Source organism: Vigna radiata, chromosome 2 (genome assembly GCF_000741045.1).
Source record: "Vigna radiata var. radiata cultivar VC1973A chromosome 2, Vradiata_ver6, whole genome shotgun sequence".
NCBI lineage: Eukaryota > Viridiplantae > Streptophyta > Magnoliopsida > Fabales > Fabaceae > Vigna > Vigna radiata.
In genome coordinates, this window is record NC_028352.1 from 9,123,486 (window position 1) to 9,140,939 (window position 17,454).

General features: G+C 32.5%; 2 protein-coding genes across 2 annotated transcripts; one reads left to right on the top strand and one right to left on the bottom strand.

Annotated features, from left to right (window-relative positions):
- Window positions 1-2,025: 2,025 nt before the first annotated feature.
- On the top strand, window positions 2,026-8,920 carry LOC106775914 (bifunctional nitrilase/nitrile hydratase NIT4A). Its single transcript, XM_014663166.2, has 5 exons — window positions 2,026-2,246; window positions 2,412-2,591; window positions 6,741-7,034; window positions 7,829-8,110; window positions 8,667-8,920. The coding sequence occupies exons 1-5, from the start codon at window positions 2,102-2,104 to the stop codon at window positions 8,816-8,818; spliced, it is 1,053 nt and encodes a 350-aa protein (XP_014518652.1). The 5' UTR covers window positions 2,026-2,101; the 3' UTR covers window positions 8,819-8,920.
- An 871-nt stretch (window positions 8,921-9,791) lies between these two features.
- LOC106756314 (uncharacterized protein At5g41620) lies at window positions 9,792-13,412 on the bottom strand. Its single transcript, XM_014638696.2, has 3 exons — window positions 12,345-13,412; window positions 12,138-12,260; window positions 9,792-11,409 (listed from the first exon to the last, which is right to left on the bottom strand). The coding sequence occupies exons 1-3, from the start codon at window positions 12,915-12,917 to the stop codon at window positions 10,051-10,053; spliced, it is 2,055 nt and encodes a 684-aa protein (XP_014494182.1). The 5' UTR covers window positions 12,918-13,412; the 3' UTR covers window positions 9,792-10,050.
- Between the last annotated feature and the right edge of the window lie 4,042 nt (window positions 13,413-17,454).

Below are 17,454 nucleotides of genomic sequence, written 5' to 3' on the forward strand. Positions count from 1 at the left end.
ATGGCAGACAAGCCCAAACTCATGTATTTACTAAGAAAACGTATTATTTAAATTTGAGGCTATTCTTTCCTACACCTCCATAATTGTTAAGGGAACCTATATAATAAGAAGAAAAGACTCCATAAGGGAAAAAAAAAATTCTGAGAAACGCTTTTCAAACTCTTTCCAAAACAAATATTATATAGGGGTTTTTCCGAAAATTCATTTGGGAAGATATTATATACATTCCAGAAAGTTTATTTTAGAAATCTCATTTTAAAATATTTATTCTATGATATATTTCTTGCATTTCGAAAATTCTATTCTAAAAATAGTAATTTGAAAAAATAGTTCTGAAAATTCTATTTCAAAAATTTCATTATGAAAATAATACTCTGAAATTTGTAAAGAGTCTGTTTTAGAAATTTTTTAAAATCTGTAACTTGGAAGTCACTTTTTCAAAGGATAAAATGGTCATTTTGGAAATACGAGGAAGTGCATGAAAAAATGTTGAGTGCAAGACGAAAAAGCCTTAATTAAAAATAAATGGATTTTCTACTATACAATAGTATACAACTATGAGATATAATTAGAAAATTAATTGTAAAAATAGCTAAACATCATTTACTTGGATGAACAATATGGCTGCAAAATAAAGGAAATAGTATAAAGATATTTAATAAAAAGGGATAAAAATATCATTGATTAAAGAATAAAAAATCAATTTTTTTTTATTAAAAATCATATGGAAAATTTAATATTATCTATGTTATGCAAAATTTTATATACTAGTTGACTTTTTATTTTTTTATGTAATATTTAATATAGAATTCTCAATTTATATTTCAATTCCTAACAATTTTATATTCTCGAGAAAAATAGTGAGATGATGGATTATTTGGTTAAGGAAGGTAGTCTTATTGGATGCCTTGGTTGTTCATTATAGCTCTTCCCATTAAGGTTTAGGTTATTTAGCTTATGTCATGGATATTATCTTTTCTTTGTTGTAATTAGTAAATTTATTTTTTTAATAAAAATAAAGTTTAGTAATTTTGTTTAATTTTTTCTCTTATTATTTCATAAGATTTTTATAAAATGATTAATATTATCTTAAAACTAAAAATTTACAAATGAATTTTGATAATATGAAAAAAAGTAAGTATAATCATTGGATAACGATATTCTGACTCCAAATTTGAGAGGATTTTTTGTTTTTCTTCTTGTTTAACTAGCAACATAGGTCTTAATTAAAAATAAATGAATCTTCTACTATTCAATACAACTACAAAAATATAATTAAAAAAATAATTGCAAAAATATTTTAACATCAATGAATAATATAACAGCAAAACAAGTAAAATAATATAAAGGTATTTAATAAAAAGGGATAAAAATAACATTGATTAAAGAATGAAAAAGATGATTTTTTTATTAAAAATATATGGATAATTTAATATTATCTTGTTATGTAAAATTTTATATACCAGTTGACCTTTCATTTTTATTTAATATTTAATATAGAATTTTAAATTTATATTTCAATACCTAACAATTTTATATTCTAAAGAAAAATAGTGACAAGATGGATTGTTTGGTTAAGGAGGACAGTCTGATTGGATGCCCTTGGTTGTTCATTAGAACTCTCCCCCTCAAGGTATGGGTTATTTAGCTTATGTCATGAATATTCTATTTTCTTTGTTGTAATTAGAAAATTTATTTTTTAATAAAATAAAACTTAAAATTTTTGTTTAAAATTTTCTCTTATTATTTCACATTATATAGGATTTTTATAAAATAATTAATATTATCTCAAATTTACAAATGAATTTTAAAAATATGAAAAAAATAAGTTTTACAACATTAGATAGTATTAATATAGAGCATCAAAATATGAAAAAATAAGTTTCATAATCATTATCTTGTTCTACCATTTAATGTTGGGTTTTCGCAATAATTTTTTTTCTCTTAATTAAGAAATGAGGTTAGAAAGAAGATTTTAAGCTTTTAACGAAAAAGAAAAAGTTGTTTTTTAAATTATTGGAGTTCCATAAGAAAAGAAGGATCGTGATGGTTGAAACAAGAAGTACAGAGGATCAGACGAGAGTGTGAAGCCGTGGAAGAGATGGCGCTCGTAACAACAGAGCCAACCATAAACGAAGGGCCTCTGTTCGCCGAAGTTGACATGGCTTCGGATTTCAACGCCCCCACTGTTCGAGCCACCGTTATTCAAGCTTCCACCATCTTCTACGACACTCCAGCCACTCTAGGTCCTTCCTTCTACTCTTCCCTTTTCATCCGTTACCCTTTCTCTCCTTCTCAAATTTCCCTTCTTTTCGTGTTTCTGTGTTGAAAGCTCCATCTGGGGTGCTCCGGATTGGAGAAGTTATGTAATTTGTTGGCAAATTAAATTGTTTGGTGATTTCTGTGTGCAGATAAGGCAGAGAGGTTGTTGGGTGAAGCCGCAGGGCATGGGTCCCAGCTTGTGGTGTTTCCAGAAGCGTTTGTGGGAGGGTACCCGCGTGGTTCCGATTTTGGTGTTTCTATAGGAAATCGCACGGCCAAGGGAAGAGAAGAGTTTCGCAAGTATCATTCTGCAGCCATTGATGTGCCTGGTAAGGCCTAAGACCAAACACTCATTGTAGTTCAGTTGCTAACTTTCTTTATGTTGAAACTAATTACTATAAAACAGATAGGAAAAAAAAAACTTATTTGCATTCACTTTGGACACCTGAATCAAGTTGAAACTCCAAGACATGATATATTAGATAAACATTCACATTTAGTTTCCAGGTTTAAGAATTGATCCTGAGAGAAAAAAAGTCCAATGATTAGCATATTTCTGTTGAAATATTATTTATCAGATCGTTTGATGTTACTGTGTCTATAACTGACATCTGATTACTGCTAAATTTCTGCCTTCTTGTTTTTATCCTCTTTTTTTTTTCTCAAGGCAGAGAAATTGAACCTAATCAAATGACTAGTTTGTTTAATGTACATGGGGGACATGGATCACAAACTTTAGCCGAAATTTATTACTAATTAAAGAGTAAAGCATGAATAAGTGAATTAGGATTTAGGATTTATTTAATTGTTATTTTAGAGTCAAATTTTCTGCTTTTCTTATTTATTTTTGTGTATATATGCAAAATTTTAATATAATTTTGTATTAAAGGTAAGATCTTGGTTCCGTATTAAACTTTAAAAGGTAACAACTGGTTGCGCTAATGTCAACTAACATTTTTTCTATCTTATAAACATATAAAGGGTTGCAGGAATCAATATGCTCTCTGCTGAGAATTTTTTACCTAGTCTGTTTGGTATGATGTGAAGTATAGGTGAAAATTTTAAGAATTCTTTTTACCTTTATTTTATCTATTATCGAACTTAGAGTTAACTGGATTAATGTCAGTTATTCAACCCTCCTCATGGGTCTGAGTTAAATTAGACTAGAAATTCAGTCTAATTTAGTTTATTTAGAATTTAGAACTTGACTCATCTGAATTGAATTCATTATGATCAGGCTAACTAATTCATGATAAAAAAAAAAAAAAAAAAAGACTTAATAGCATTTTTTGTCTTTGTATTTGTAGCAATGGTTCAATATTTTTCCTTTATTTATTTTTTATTTAATGTGGTTCCTATATTTTATTTAAAAGGACTTGATCCTTCTGTTATATCAACGCCATTCCTTTTATATCACCCTTGAGATTGAACAATAAACTTGGATTGAACAAAACACCAGAAAAATAACGGGTGATTATATTAGCAGATGTCAATTCATCTTCTTCTGAATAACATTATCTAACGATGAGTCTGTTTAAAATATACAGGGATCACATTGATTAAAAAATAAAAGATCATCAAATATAGAGACCAAAAATACCTAGCCCAACACAATTAAAAAAAATGGGGTGAGGAAACACACATTCTCACAGTCTCAATATCTGAGCTCTCCTTCTCCTTCACTTTTTTTCTCTCAAAATCAAAATCTCTCAATTAGCATGTTTGGTATGCATATTAATGATATTTACCATTGTCATTGACATGTATTGTTCCTTACAATGAAATTTGCTGGTATTGCTTTCCTGTATTCTCTTTCTTTGTCGGTTATTACATTTTTCTTTCTGTCATTACATTATATAAACACTCATGCATTATTTGATAACTTTCTTCGCAAAATAGTTATGATGAATTTCCAATTAACTAATTGCTGAATTATTATCTATATCTTCAATATTACTGACATAAGAGGACCATAATTTTTTAAACGATTGTTTAAACCTAAGAACTAAAGCAAAAGGAAAAGAAGATTTTATATTTGATCTACTACCAGTTTTCCCTAACCTACTAGGTTAAAGATTAATCCTTCCCAATACTCGTTGGTTCAGCGAGTTTTTGCACACGGTGGAATCAAATATAGATTTTTCGTTGCAAGAATCATCCCAGAATACGTGAGAACAGGGTGTCTAACCATGGACTATAAACAATTACCTATTAAAAGATTGAAAATATTGTATTAGTCTTTGTTTTAACCTTGTTTTTTTTTTCACTACCTCTAGTAATTTTGAATTCTCTTTTAAATTCATATAGTTGTTTTATTTGAATGTAAGTGTGAATAGGAAGTTGCACAATAGATAAAGATAGACGAGTTGAATACTATATAAGTAAGAAAACCACAAAATTAATAATACCTTAGGTTTTGGGTTGAGTATAATGTCAAACTCGTGTGTGATCGTAATGTGATCATGGACATGAAGGAAATATTTCAAGCTATGGATAAAGGTAAAGAAGAAGCTGGAGCGGCGTAAGGTTCCTTTCAATTTGTAGTTCTTTTTTTTAGTTTGTTGTGGAAATAGCTCAACAAGCTCACTAGACCGTCTACAACACAAAAGAACAACACAATATCAGAGAAAACCCACGAAAAACAAGTAGAAGTTTATACAAGAAACACACAAAGAAAATAATGTGGTTCAATTGAAGTATTAACAAAATTCAATTTATGTCTACAGTGAGAAATTCACTATCAAATGAAGATTACAACTCAAAGTTTCTCTCTAAGTAAACTCTGAACTCTCAGATTGGTTTAAACAGTTAATACAAGCTATTGTTTATACTGAAATAACTGTCATAACTAACTTCCATAATATCGCCTAAACCAGTGGAGAAGTTACATGAACCATGCTCCCACCGCTGAACTTGAAAGTCAAGTAGGCAGACTCTCAAATGATAGATGAAGGAAGTCACAAACTGATGTAGAGTAATGAGACTATCTAGGAACCTTAAGATTTTTTACCGAGTTAATATTCACATAGTTATAATTTTATTTTTGAATAATTGAAAAACTATGTGTTATAATTTTATTATTGAATATAGTGAAAGACTATGTACGAGAATAATCTCCCTTGTGTAGAAAATACATATAAGGTACTTTATAATGAAAGGAATATAGGTTAAACCCGTAGTACAAACTAAAGAATAATAACAAAGTAACAAGATAAAAGGTAAACATAAGATCTCTAACAGTCCTCTTCAAGCATATACATGTTAAGAAGTGAACTTTAAGTCTAATTTAACTCCACAAAACTGGCTTATAAGGAGAAGTTTGCACCCACTTATATACTGTAAATTGGTCTGATCTCTAGTTAATGTGAGAGTTCCAACTCATCTCTCTCACACCAATAACGGTCCAGTAGTAGATGGAACATATGTCCAGCAAACCATAAATTTCTCTAGGATAGGATCCAACAATGACTTTGATATCATGCTAAGAATATAATGAAAAACTATGTATTGGATTATTTTCCCTTATGTAGAAAATACATATAAGGTATTTATAATAAAAGAAATATGGGCTAAGTCCAAAATACAAACTACATAATAATAAAGTAACAAAAAATAAGTAAATGAAGATAAAAGATAAATATATGATATATAATAATCTAAGATATTAACAAAGCTTCCTAATATCAAAACTAAAGAGCGAAGAAAATCCATATGTTAAACCATGGATTTTTCCCTTAGAGCTTAGGATTGCTGGTCCACATCTTGGAGCAACCTCCCAAGGTTCTCGTCATGGTTCGGTAGTGAAATCTCTTTCTTCCACTTCAATTTCTGATAAAGTCAAAAAAGTACAATGAAGGACACATTGAACGGCAGATTGTCAGTTGAGAAACATATAAGTGAAGAAAACTCTCAAACTTAATGCCTCAAGGATCTTTTATTATGATGATGTCAAACACTTGTATGGTTGGTTCATAGTACATTTGTGAAGATTTCTCGTTGTTTTTCCCATTAGATTCCTAATAAATGGTATTAAATCAATGGAGGATACTTAAAAGGGAAAATTGTCAATTGAAAAACATATAAGATTTTGGATCTGCCAATCACATTTGCATGGTTGGCTCATGGTCCTTTAGTGAAGATCTCGTTTTGCTTCTCCCCCTTGGATTACCAATAGTTTCAAATATTATAAAACCATGTCCTTTCAAATCTTGTAAATTGATATACACAACTCCATTAAAATTCATACAACAAAGTCTTAGTCATAAAAGTCTTAACAAAAATTATTAGTAGTAAAATTCTTCAACATACCCAAGTCCCTGAAGTTATTAGCAAATGATGTATCGTTGTAGGTCCTGAAATTATTACTCGTTGATTTTGAATGATAATATTTCAAAAAATCCATGTCCCTAGAAATATTACTCATTGAGTTTTAAATATCCAAGTTAGTGTTTCCATTGACAAATGTTGTATTGTTGCAGGTCCTGAAGTTGATAGATTAGCAACAATGGCAGGGAAGTATAAAGTACATTTAGTGATGGGTGTGATAGAGAGGGATGGCTACACACTTTATTGCACCGTTCTATTCTTTGATTCTCAAGGTCATTACCTGGGAAAGCACAGGAAAATCATGCCAACGGCATTGGAGCGGATTATCTGGGGATTTGGGGATGGATCAACCATTCCCGTGTTCGAAACTCCCATTGGAAAGATAGGTGCTGCCATTTGTTGGGAAAACAGGATGCCACTATTAAGGACAGCAATGTATGCCAAAGGTTGGAGTTCTTTATGTTAGTTTTTCTATCTTCTTGTTACACTCAGCGTTGTAGCATTAGAGAAGAGCGTTTAAAGGTGCTTTTTCTTGTATTGGGGCTGGTTCTTTACAAGTATAGTGTGCTATCATGTTTTGTGTAAAAAAAGTTTTTACGGTATCATCTAATTTGAAATTATTTTTGCTACCATGTTTAACATAGTTACTATTAAAATCAACAAATTTACCATGACGATTTGTCATCAGATGATAGAGTGAAAGACTTTTACACTGTAAGCACATGTATTATTTGTTCTTATGCTTTTTCTAATGCTATGGGGATTTGTTAATTATTTGTTCTTATGCTTTTTCTAATGCTATGGGGATTTGTTAATNATTATTTGTTCTTATGCTTTTTCTAATGCTATGGGGATTTGTTAATTATTTGTTCTTATGCTTTTTCTAATGCTATGGGGATTTGTTAATGTAAAGATGTTTCACTGTCAACCAATCAAAAATAGAGAAAATAATCTATTCATTGACAGTGTGAAGGATCTTTACTCTGTCATCCAATAACAAATTATGTATGATAAGTTTGCTGACTATTACACTAATTTTAGCTTAAAAACATACTGACTGTGATTTTTTATTGGCTAACATAGTCAAAGTTTTAACACTATGATTGCATAGAAATTATGCTTTAAAAAGTATGACTTTTACAGTATATATTACAACAGTGAATAATTTAATCATGACAATTCACGATTAGATGTCATCTGTATACTATCTAGACATTCTAATTAAATCTTCATGCAATAGGTGTAGAGATATATTGTGCTCCTACAGCTGATGCCAGGGATGTGTGGCAAGCATCAATGACCCACATTGCACTTGAAGGTGGATGTTTTGTTTTGTCAGCAAACCAGTTCTGTAGGAGAAGGGATTACCCTCCCCCTCCAGAGTATGTTTTTGCTGGCACAGAAGAGGACCTGACACCTGATTCTGTAGTATGTGCTGGGGGTAGTGTCATTATATCACCATCAGGGGCTGTTCTGGCTGGACCAAATTATGATGGGGAGGCACTAATCTCAGCAGACCTTGGTATGCCATGTTTACTCTTGCTGCTTCCATTGTCTTACAGTGCTCAGAAGAGTATTACTTTTTTTATGATGTTTTTGTTGGGGACCAAGGGTTTTAAAGGTATGTACCAAAAGAAAACAGCAAAGGGATACCCTATAACTCTATAACAATGTGTATGTAGTAGTTAGAAAGATAATTAGAAAGGATGGTAGTTAGACAATATATAAATAACAATGTCTATAACTCTATAACAATAGCAAAGGGATACCCTATATTGTTTACTTATTTTACCTCTTTTAACAACTATAAATCTAACAGAATGTCATTTTCCCCTAGTATAAATAAAGGGTTTGAGGTATTAGGTGGGCAGTGAGATTGATTTGTAACTAACTGATAATAATAGTAATAATAATTACTTCTTCAATCTTCAATAGTATTTCACTTTTTTCCCTCAAACTCTTCATTCTGGAACTTGCTGAGCTTGTTTTTGATTCGTTAAGATATTCTTTGTGTGATCACTTTCTTTGTCTTTGGTAATTGAAAGATATTAACACTGATTCTTGAAAATTTTGAACAGATCTTGGAGAAATAGCAAGAGCTAAGTTCGATTTTGATGTGGTTGGACACTATTCAAGGCCAGAAGTGCTTAGCTTGACCGTAAAGGACCATCCAACGAATCCAGTCACTTTTACATCAGCATCAAAAAAAATTGAGGACAACACCAAGTAGTGTCTTTCTTTCATGTTCAGCAACTTCTGAACCTGACCCCTTTGTATTTTAACGTTTGTGTTTCATATATGGCAGTTGTTTGGGCTTTAGCTTGTACAGTAAGTTCTTGCATTTTGGTTTGGTTTATATGGCCACATTAAAAGAAACTCGTCTGCTATTTTTACATAAATTCAGACACCAAAATTAGGGTTTTCAAAATTCAGCCTTTCAATGAAAAAACTAAACTTTTGCTCGAACCAAAAAGTTTTTATAAAATTATTTTGGTTGAAATTAGTTTTATGCTTGATATTTAATGTGTTCTTTCTCTATTAATTTATTATCACGTATTTTTTTTTTCACCTCCATAAACAAACAACAGAAAGTGGCAGAACAGAAGCATGTTACTAAACAGATTCCATTGAGTGCCTACGATTCTTTGATCCACATAAAGTTTACCATGTGGTGATAAATCATCATGTATACTTTCAAGAAATAGTAGCATAATTAATATGAACAGAAGAAGGTGCTAGGAACCCATTAATACTGGAAACGTTTGTTTTGGAAAAGTTAAAGCCGTTGTTGTCAAATAATATCCTTCCTGGCCCACCACACGATGGTTAATTCAAAGTTCCAAACAGAGGCAACACAGGGTACAGAATTCAAATATTTGAATTGTTGGAGTTGGAAGTATCCAATGATAATGTTATCCGTCACGCTGTCACGGCCAGTACTGTTTCATTTAAATCACAACTATGCATCTCTCTAACGTATAATTGTGTCCCCAGAATAGTTTTTAGCATCAGACTCTTTGTTCTTATCTCATTTGTTTTAATGTCAAGCCGAAAAGCCTCCATTATTTCCTTTGGAACTATGAGGAAAATTAAATTCCATCTGTGACAATGACATTGTTTGCCAGCAATTTTCGTCCTGGTGGATTATTAACAACTTGTTCAAATTAGATTCTTTCTTTTCTTTTATAGATATGTCGGCTGAATATTCAAATAGGAACATTTACTTGCACATCAAATGCCAGTAAAGCTAGTAATAACTAGCACAAAACTGCAGTATGCGACTCTATTCAGTATGTACAGTTTTTTTCTTGCTCTGGCTTTAACAAATACCACACATAACAATGATATAAGAGCCTTGAACATGTTTAACTCATCAAAGACAGCATTTACAGTTTAGAACAGATATAGTAGAAGCTATCTGTGATAATAAGTTACTCACTACCACTATCAAAATTCTCAACATCAAGACTTTTCTCCTGCAATTTCTTGCTTCAAATTGTCATCCTCCTGGGCAAGACCTTTTTCCCCAGCTTCTCCACCAGCACACTGCAAAGTTAATAGTCTACCAGTTATCTTATCAGAATTAGCACATGAGATAGAGTCTTGGAGCCCCTTGATTGACCTTTTGCTTTGAGTTTCATCATTATCATCTTGTATCCGAGCTTGTGAGAGAAATTCAATCGACCTATCTGGATCAAAATGATCAGAAACTTCTTGAATATTTATGGAAAAATCCCTCTTCCTACCACTTGAAGTTCCCTTGTTGAAGCAAATACTTCCCCACTGAATTTTCTCAGAGAAAGACTTTCTCCCTATACTTTCTTTTTCAATTGAAAATCTCTTGTCTTGACCATCATTTTCACTTGCAAAACTCCACTTGTAGCCTTTGCTGGCATCATCCATGTTCAACTCAATTGAATGGAGATCACTGTCATCTGAGTCATCATCTCTTCCTTGTCCTACATCGTTTTCAACATCTGAATCATCCTCTTTCTCTGCATTCTGGAATCCCCTACAGACATTGTTGAAATAAGACTCAAGATCCTTGATATTTTTACAGTCTGGAGAAACATCTTCATTTTGTCCATCTTTGGTCCTCACATAGTCCTCAAGCTCATTCCTCAGCTTTTCCAGGAAAGCATTCTTCTCCTCAAACTGATACTTAGCCTCTGAAAGCTTCATCTGGACTCTCTCTTCGCGTAAGAGATCAGCTAACTGAAGCATTTCCCTTTCCTTCTCCACCTCCTCGCGAACTTTAGCCGACTCCCTTTTCAGTTCCTCCACCTGTGCTCTATCTTCCCCAATGCCTCTAGCCAGTTCATCACAAATTTGCTCCAGAATCTCCTTTGCACGCTTCTCCCTTTCAAGCTCTTTGGATGTTTTCAAATGGGAAGCTTTTACACTGGCCATCTCTTTAGCAATCTTCTTGTTCAACCGTTCAGTTTGCCTTCTCAACTTCTTCTCCACCGCAAGCTCCTCTGCCACATGTTTTATGGCATCATGAACCCTTTCTCGTTCTCTTCTTTTCCAAACAGCCTTCTCTTCTCCAAAATGCTTCATGACATACTCCATATCGTTCTGGTTTGAACGCTGTTCTTGGATCAGTTGATCAATTTGGTGGCACACTCGATCAAGCTCACTCCCCAGAGCCAAGACAAGGGGCATGCTTGATGCTTGCTGCTCTCTAAGGCACATTTGATTTAACACCTTCAGAAGCTTCTTCGAGGTAGATAATCCACTTCTAGCTTCCTTCAGACGGTTCTTAACACCACCAGTGCGTTTGCCACGATTCTTCTCGCTTTTTAACTGATTTTCCACCTCCTGCGTTTCAACTTTTCAACATAGTTCAGTTTCATCCTTTCCACCCAACAGAAGCAAAAGAACAAAACACCAATATGTGAAACAAAACTATAAATTATTTAATTAATCAGATCTATATCTAAAGTTTCTTGTCGTTACTATTTCAATTGAAATGCAAATCTGAAATATCTAATCTAGATACAGGAGACCATGTAAAGGACATAAAATAAAGGTTCAAAGTGAACAATAACAGTCTAATCCTGAAACTAGTGATTTCCAATTTAGGAGCAGTAAGTTTATCGTTGTAACTTGAAAGTTCAGACAATTCACTATATTTTAAGACAGAGTCCTTGTAAACAATTTAAAAGACATCATGGGCACAACTTGTATTGATAATAGGCTTGAGAGAATCACACCAAAAGCTAGTAAGAAAATCCAAGTCCTTATGAACCCCACACCTCACCACATCCCCACATACCGATTGATAAGAATGAACTACACAACAAAAAGTCTCACGTCTAGGAGAGCCCAAAGCCTAATAAACCCCACACTTCCAATATAGGACTCTAGTCTCATGTCTTGTCTTGCAATTGGATCCTAACATAATCTGCCTATCTTCTATGTGGTCCATGAAATAAACCCCCCAATTAAAATAATAAATAAAAACAACCAGAAGAACTTTGTGAAAACGATGACCAACAACTTATGCTTACCAAATTTCCAATTAGTCTGATAAATTCACTCTTTACCTCAATTAAATTTGCATTGCTGTGAGCATCCAGAGCATCCAAATAGTAATCACCCGACAGAAGCTGATGAGAAAACCCCGACACTCTTCTTTTGCAGCTATCCCCTTCAAGACCCTTCATCCTCTGCACGAACAGAGGCAACCCAAAAATCACGCCACACCCAATGAAGCAACATAAGGAAAAAACAGAACTTTAACACGAATTTACCTCAGAGGCAGGACTATGCGATGGATCTGACATCTGTGACCGCAAAAAGCCCGATCTGGACAACCCCGAACTTTTCTCTCTGCCTCTACCCTTCTCCTTGGAGCCTCTCATTTGATCAACCTCGAACTCCTTCTTGACCCGGGAAGGAGGCAAATCATTGATTTCCCAGAGTGTAGCAGCGAGTTTCCTGGCTGACACAGAAAGCTCCCTGTCCTTGGAGGAGGGTAACATGGAGGCAGAAGAATGCAAAGACTTGGTGTGGTGTGTAGGAAGAGAAGGAGAAGTTGTTTTGGTCTTCCACATGGGAACTGGGGTGCTGGACCCTCCTTTCTTCCCAACCAAAATGGCCCTCTTGAAACGGTACCTTCTGACAAGAGACGAGGAAGAGGAGGAGGAGCAACCTCGTTTCCTAGTCTTGCTGTGGTTCTGTGTGAGACCTTCTTTGAGGTTGAGGTTGTTGTTGGTGTTATGACAGGAGGGCATGGTGATGAGAATTGTATGAAGGAGTTTGAGGTACCCGATAATCCCGGGTGTGCGAGATTCACATGAGGATTCGGGATAAGGGCATGGCATGCAGTATGTGTAGAGTGAGTGAGTGTGTGTGTGTGTTTGCTAAGTGCACAAAGTTCCTTGAAGCTAGGTGCCAGTTGTGGTCAGCATCATCATCTTCTCTCTTTTTTCAATGCTAAAATAGACATTAGACTATTTGGCCTTGAATTTAGCAAAGTGGGTCATCAAAGATCTTCTTTCTAGCTTTCTTTCTCCTTATGCCTGTGCTTGTGTTTATGCTCTTTCTTCTTCTTCCACTCCTATTATTTTGAATGGCTAAAGGAGGTTGATGAGCAGGGAAAGTAGGAACATGTCAAAAAATGGAAAGATACGTTTTTGATGGAAAAGAAACTAAACAAACCGAAGAAGAAGCTTTAAGTTGAGTTTGGTGAGAGAAATTGAGTGTGTGAGAGGGAAAGAAAAAGGTGAGGGAAATCCTGTGAGAGGGAAGGGCGCACACAGTCTATTGGTCATTGGAAAACCCACTTAAAAAGAAGAGACAACGTGGCACACACGTGACCTGCATGTGCTTTCAATCAGGAACGTGCATGTGTTGTGTTTGTGTTACATAAAACTTCTAGGTTCAAGGAAACCTCCATGCTTCCAATCCAACACTATCTACTATAATATTTATATATTTTTATTAATTATTCTTATTATTATCATTTAATATTTCAATTCATTGCCCTGATTTATGGCTTCATTCTCTGCACTTCTCTCATTCATTTCCTCACCCTTCTTATTCTGCAATTTTATAATATTATGCATTCTGCATTTAGCACTTAAACCCTGATCACACCTGGAATGTTCTTCAAATCTGTCCATCATTGCACACTTTTCACAGTATCATCTCACCCTTTTCTTCAACTATATTATTACTTTAATCCTAAAATTCCATTTTAAAGCTACAATCTTTTATTACATTTTAAAAAATTATACCTTCAACGATAATATAACTGTTAAGAGTTTAGGGTTTTAAGAAAGTTTAGATCTTTATTTTATATAAATTATAGTTTGAATGATAGTATCACTGTGAAGAGTTTAGGTTTTAAGAAAGTTTAGATCTTTATTTAAAAATAATATTTTTAAGAATTAATATGATGGTATTAAGCATTTTAAGAAATTTTAATGTGATGGGTTACTGTATTTTAATGATATTTTTTACCTTTTATCATGTGAAATATTTTCTTTCTCGTATTATTGATTGAATACATTTTTGTTGAATAAGAAGAACATGCTGTCCAAGAATAATTTATTTTTTCTCTTCCTTCCTGGTGTCATCAATCCTTGAAGTTATAAACTTATTGTAATTGGACCAATCCCAATAATTTTCTTGATATGATTGAAAGATGATTAATGCTAAGATAATTATTGTCACATCTCAGCATGTGGAGACTAGTAGTATATTGATGCATTGAATGCTAAATCATTAGCAATCTGGGGACTGATTTATTGTTTTCTTAATTTGAGGAACAACAAAATTAATCAAATTCAAATGGAGATAACCCTAACATTACAACCAGATGAAGACAGATTACAGTGAAAAAACAAGGTAAGATAGTTGAATGGAAGATAAAAGAGAGACGAGCTAGTTTGAAACAATTAAAAATAAAAAATGCATTCATTCTTATGTGTGTAAATTGTTATTCACTGCTTTATTTAGCTAATATAGTTTATATAATCAATACTTACTTTCATACATATTCATGGATAATAATATTTAGACAATATTTGAATATCATCTATGTATCATTCTGTGATTAGTCTAAAATAGTGTTTATGATTATTATTATTAATTGTGAAACAAATTTTAATTAATAAAAAATGATAGATTGATCATGTCTAAATGTTATAAAAAAATATTATCTAAATTTAATTATCTATTCGTAATTAAGAAAAGAAAAATTAAAAAATAGAGAAATTTATGTGAAAAGAAAATAAGAAGCAGTTTAGGCGAAAAGAAAAAAGAAGTACGGAGTAATAATTGAGGTAGGTGTCTAATCTCATACACCACTGCCACCTTCTGCATCTTAAAACTCACAATCAATCATCTCAACAAGTCATCGGTAAATGCTTTATTTTTCGATGTGGGCTCCAAGAAACGCTTAAACTCAAACTTCCCAATTTTTCCATTATCGTGATCCTCTGTTTTCGTTTGGACATTTCTACGGAACATTCATTAACTGAATTGAGAAGTCTGAGTAACTAGAAACAGTTATGAAGAAATTTGAAATGGGTGTTTGGAGTTGGTGAAGACATTATTAATGATTGAAGAAAGTGAAATGGTATAACATCTTAATGTGAAGATTGCCGACAAGAAACGGTAGCTAGATGAAGCGATTGATGAATGAAAATATTGGTCCAATCGCTCCTTCAATTGCAAAATCAATCAACTCTTTCTCTCTGTCTGTTCCTACAACACACCACTCACCGCAAACGGAGAACAAAATTCAATGTACTTTTCCTCAATGCAACTGCCAAACGCTACCCAACTTCAATCTCTCATTAGCTACTAAACAATTTCTACCAAACCTTTCTCATTCATTTCTATTTTTCAATTACAATATAAAGTATTGTTTGCTGGTTCGTTTTCAATATTATCATTCTGTCGTATTTTTATTTTTAAAAGATATTTCGGTAAAGTAAAAAAAATAATATTTAAGCTATACTTTTAAGGGATGTAAAACATAATTCTGTCTATTTATTTATGTAAAAGTTAACGAAAACTGCACTATTTGTTTCTTCCTTATGTTTGAAAAAAAAAATAACAAATAAGTTGTTAATAAGAAAGAATATGGTGAAAGATATGGATTTAATATTTTAATAACATTATTTTGACAACCACACGTGTCAGTATGCTATTGCTTCATTTAAATTTTTTTCCAAAACATACTTGGAGGGCATATTTGGGCCAGAATTGGGTTTTGCGGGTTCGTTATTTCATTTTTTTATTTCCCTGCCCTTTCTTTATTCTCTCTAACTTGTTTTCTTTCTTAGCTTGCTCCGATGACTCTATTTAGGTTTGCAAAAATCTATCTGTCCAAACCTTTCATTGGATTGTTCGTTGTTCATGGTAGTAAGGTATCTGTCTTTGTATGATACAAGTAACAATTTCTATTAATAGAGTTTATGACTTTATAAAGCTATTTTTTTATACAATGTTTGTATGTTATTTGTGAAAAATGAGGTTAGTTGGTGATTAGAATCAAAGGTTAAAATGTTAAGATCGGTAGAAATATGTTAAATGAGTTATGTGGTAGATTGGTTAACTAGAGGAGTGAGTTTTGTTTCAAAGAAAAAGTTGTGAAATTTAATGAATTAGATGTGCGTTTAGGATTAGGGTTGAGTGTGGATGGAATGTAGAAATTACTTTGGTGTCGGAAAACTAAATGTTAGTATCATATATCAATTTTTGTTTGCAAGAACATGAAAATTTTTCTTTAACACATTTTTGTGCTTGTATATTTTGTTAGGGATATATGAGTTTTGTTGCCTAATCGTAATGAAATAATATTTCTCTTTCTTTCTAACCTTGTTGAGGACTTGGGATGTGTGAGTCAGTATAATTAGGATGTTTAGTTTATGAGTATTTGGTGACAAGTTTTTGCAATGCTTCAATAGCATTAAAAAATGGAAAAAGTACAACCTACAAGTTCAGGTAAATTATGAATATGTATTATTTTATTGAAATGGAAATTATTTATGTTATAGAATGGAATGTGAGTTTTGATGTGGTTTTTTTACATTTTTCCAAGTATGATTTTATGGTTATTTTATGAATTTGCGCTCCCGCATAAGTAAATTTCTAAGGTATTGCATTATATTAATGTAAAAGTAGGTGAGAATTTCATCAAAAAAAAATGCTATCGAAAAGGCTATATAGTTCATTATTTTAAAATTTTAAAACAGATTCCATAATGAAATTTTTCTTTATTTTTCCAGGTGGTAAATGATGTTGGGTGTGCCGAAAGAAGAGCTTTTTGTTATCTATTTGTGAAAAAAGCAGTTGAGAAATGTAGTGTGGATTTTAAAAAATAGAATACAATAGATAATGCAACACGTAAAGAAGTATTTATTCATGTTTTAGAAGAACAAAAACACGTAATTGACGAACTCAAAGTTTTCATTTATGTTTTAGAGAAATTGGTTAAAGAAAGGAGTAAAGATACGAGTGGTTAGAATATGGTAAAAGGTGTTGGTAAAATAATGATTCTTGTTAATTTGGTTTAAGGGACATGAAATTTGGTGATCACAATATCCCTGTTGAACATGACCACAACCACAACAGACATAGTTTGAAGATGAGGTTAACATTGAACAAAGTAATATATATAAATGAAAGAAGAAAAGTCACAACAAGACACAACTTTAATATATATATATATATATATGGGGTTTGTTAACACGCGTAGGCCTGTTTTTCAGTTGGTACGTTTTAACAATGTGTATCGGATTCTAAGTTTTAATCATAAACCCTTGCCTAACCCTTGTCCTTTTTCCTTTACACAAAGTGTTTCTTTTTCCTTTCTTTGTTGGTATGGGATACATGATGTAAGATTAC

What these genes read in the sequence shown, in the direction of transcription:
- LOC106775914 (XM_014663166.2), top strand. Translation starts at nt 2,102, where the DNA reads ATGGCGCTCGTAACAACAGAGCCAACCATAAACGAAGGGCCTCTGTTC. An exon ending in TGCAGCCATTGATGTGCCTG is followed by an intron (nt 2,592 to 6,740) that starts GTAAGGCCTAAG and finishes GTATTGTTGCAG; the next exon opens with GTCCTGAAGTTGATAGATTA. An exon ending in GACAGCAATGTATGCCAAAG is followed by an intron (nt 7,035 to 7,828) that starts GTTGGAGTTCTT and finishes TTCATGCAATAG; the next exon opens with GTGTAGAGATATATTGTGCT.
- LOC106756314 (XM_014638696.2), bottom strand. Translation starts at nt 12,917, where the DNA reads ATGCCATGCCCTTATCCCGAATCCTCATGTGAATCTCGCACACCCGGG. An exon ending in CGCATAGTCCTGCCTCTGAG is followed by an intron (nt 12,261 to 12,344) that starts GTAAATTCGTGT and finishes CTGTTCGTGCAG; the next exon opens with AGGATGAAGGGTCTTGAAGG. An exon ending in GCAATGCAAATTTAATTGAG is followed by an intron (nt 11,410 to 12,137) that starts GTAAAGAGTGAA and finishes GTTGAAACGCAG; the next exon opens with GAGGTGGAAAATCAGTTAAA.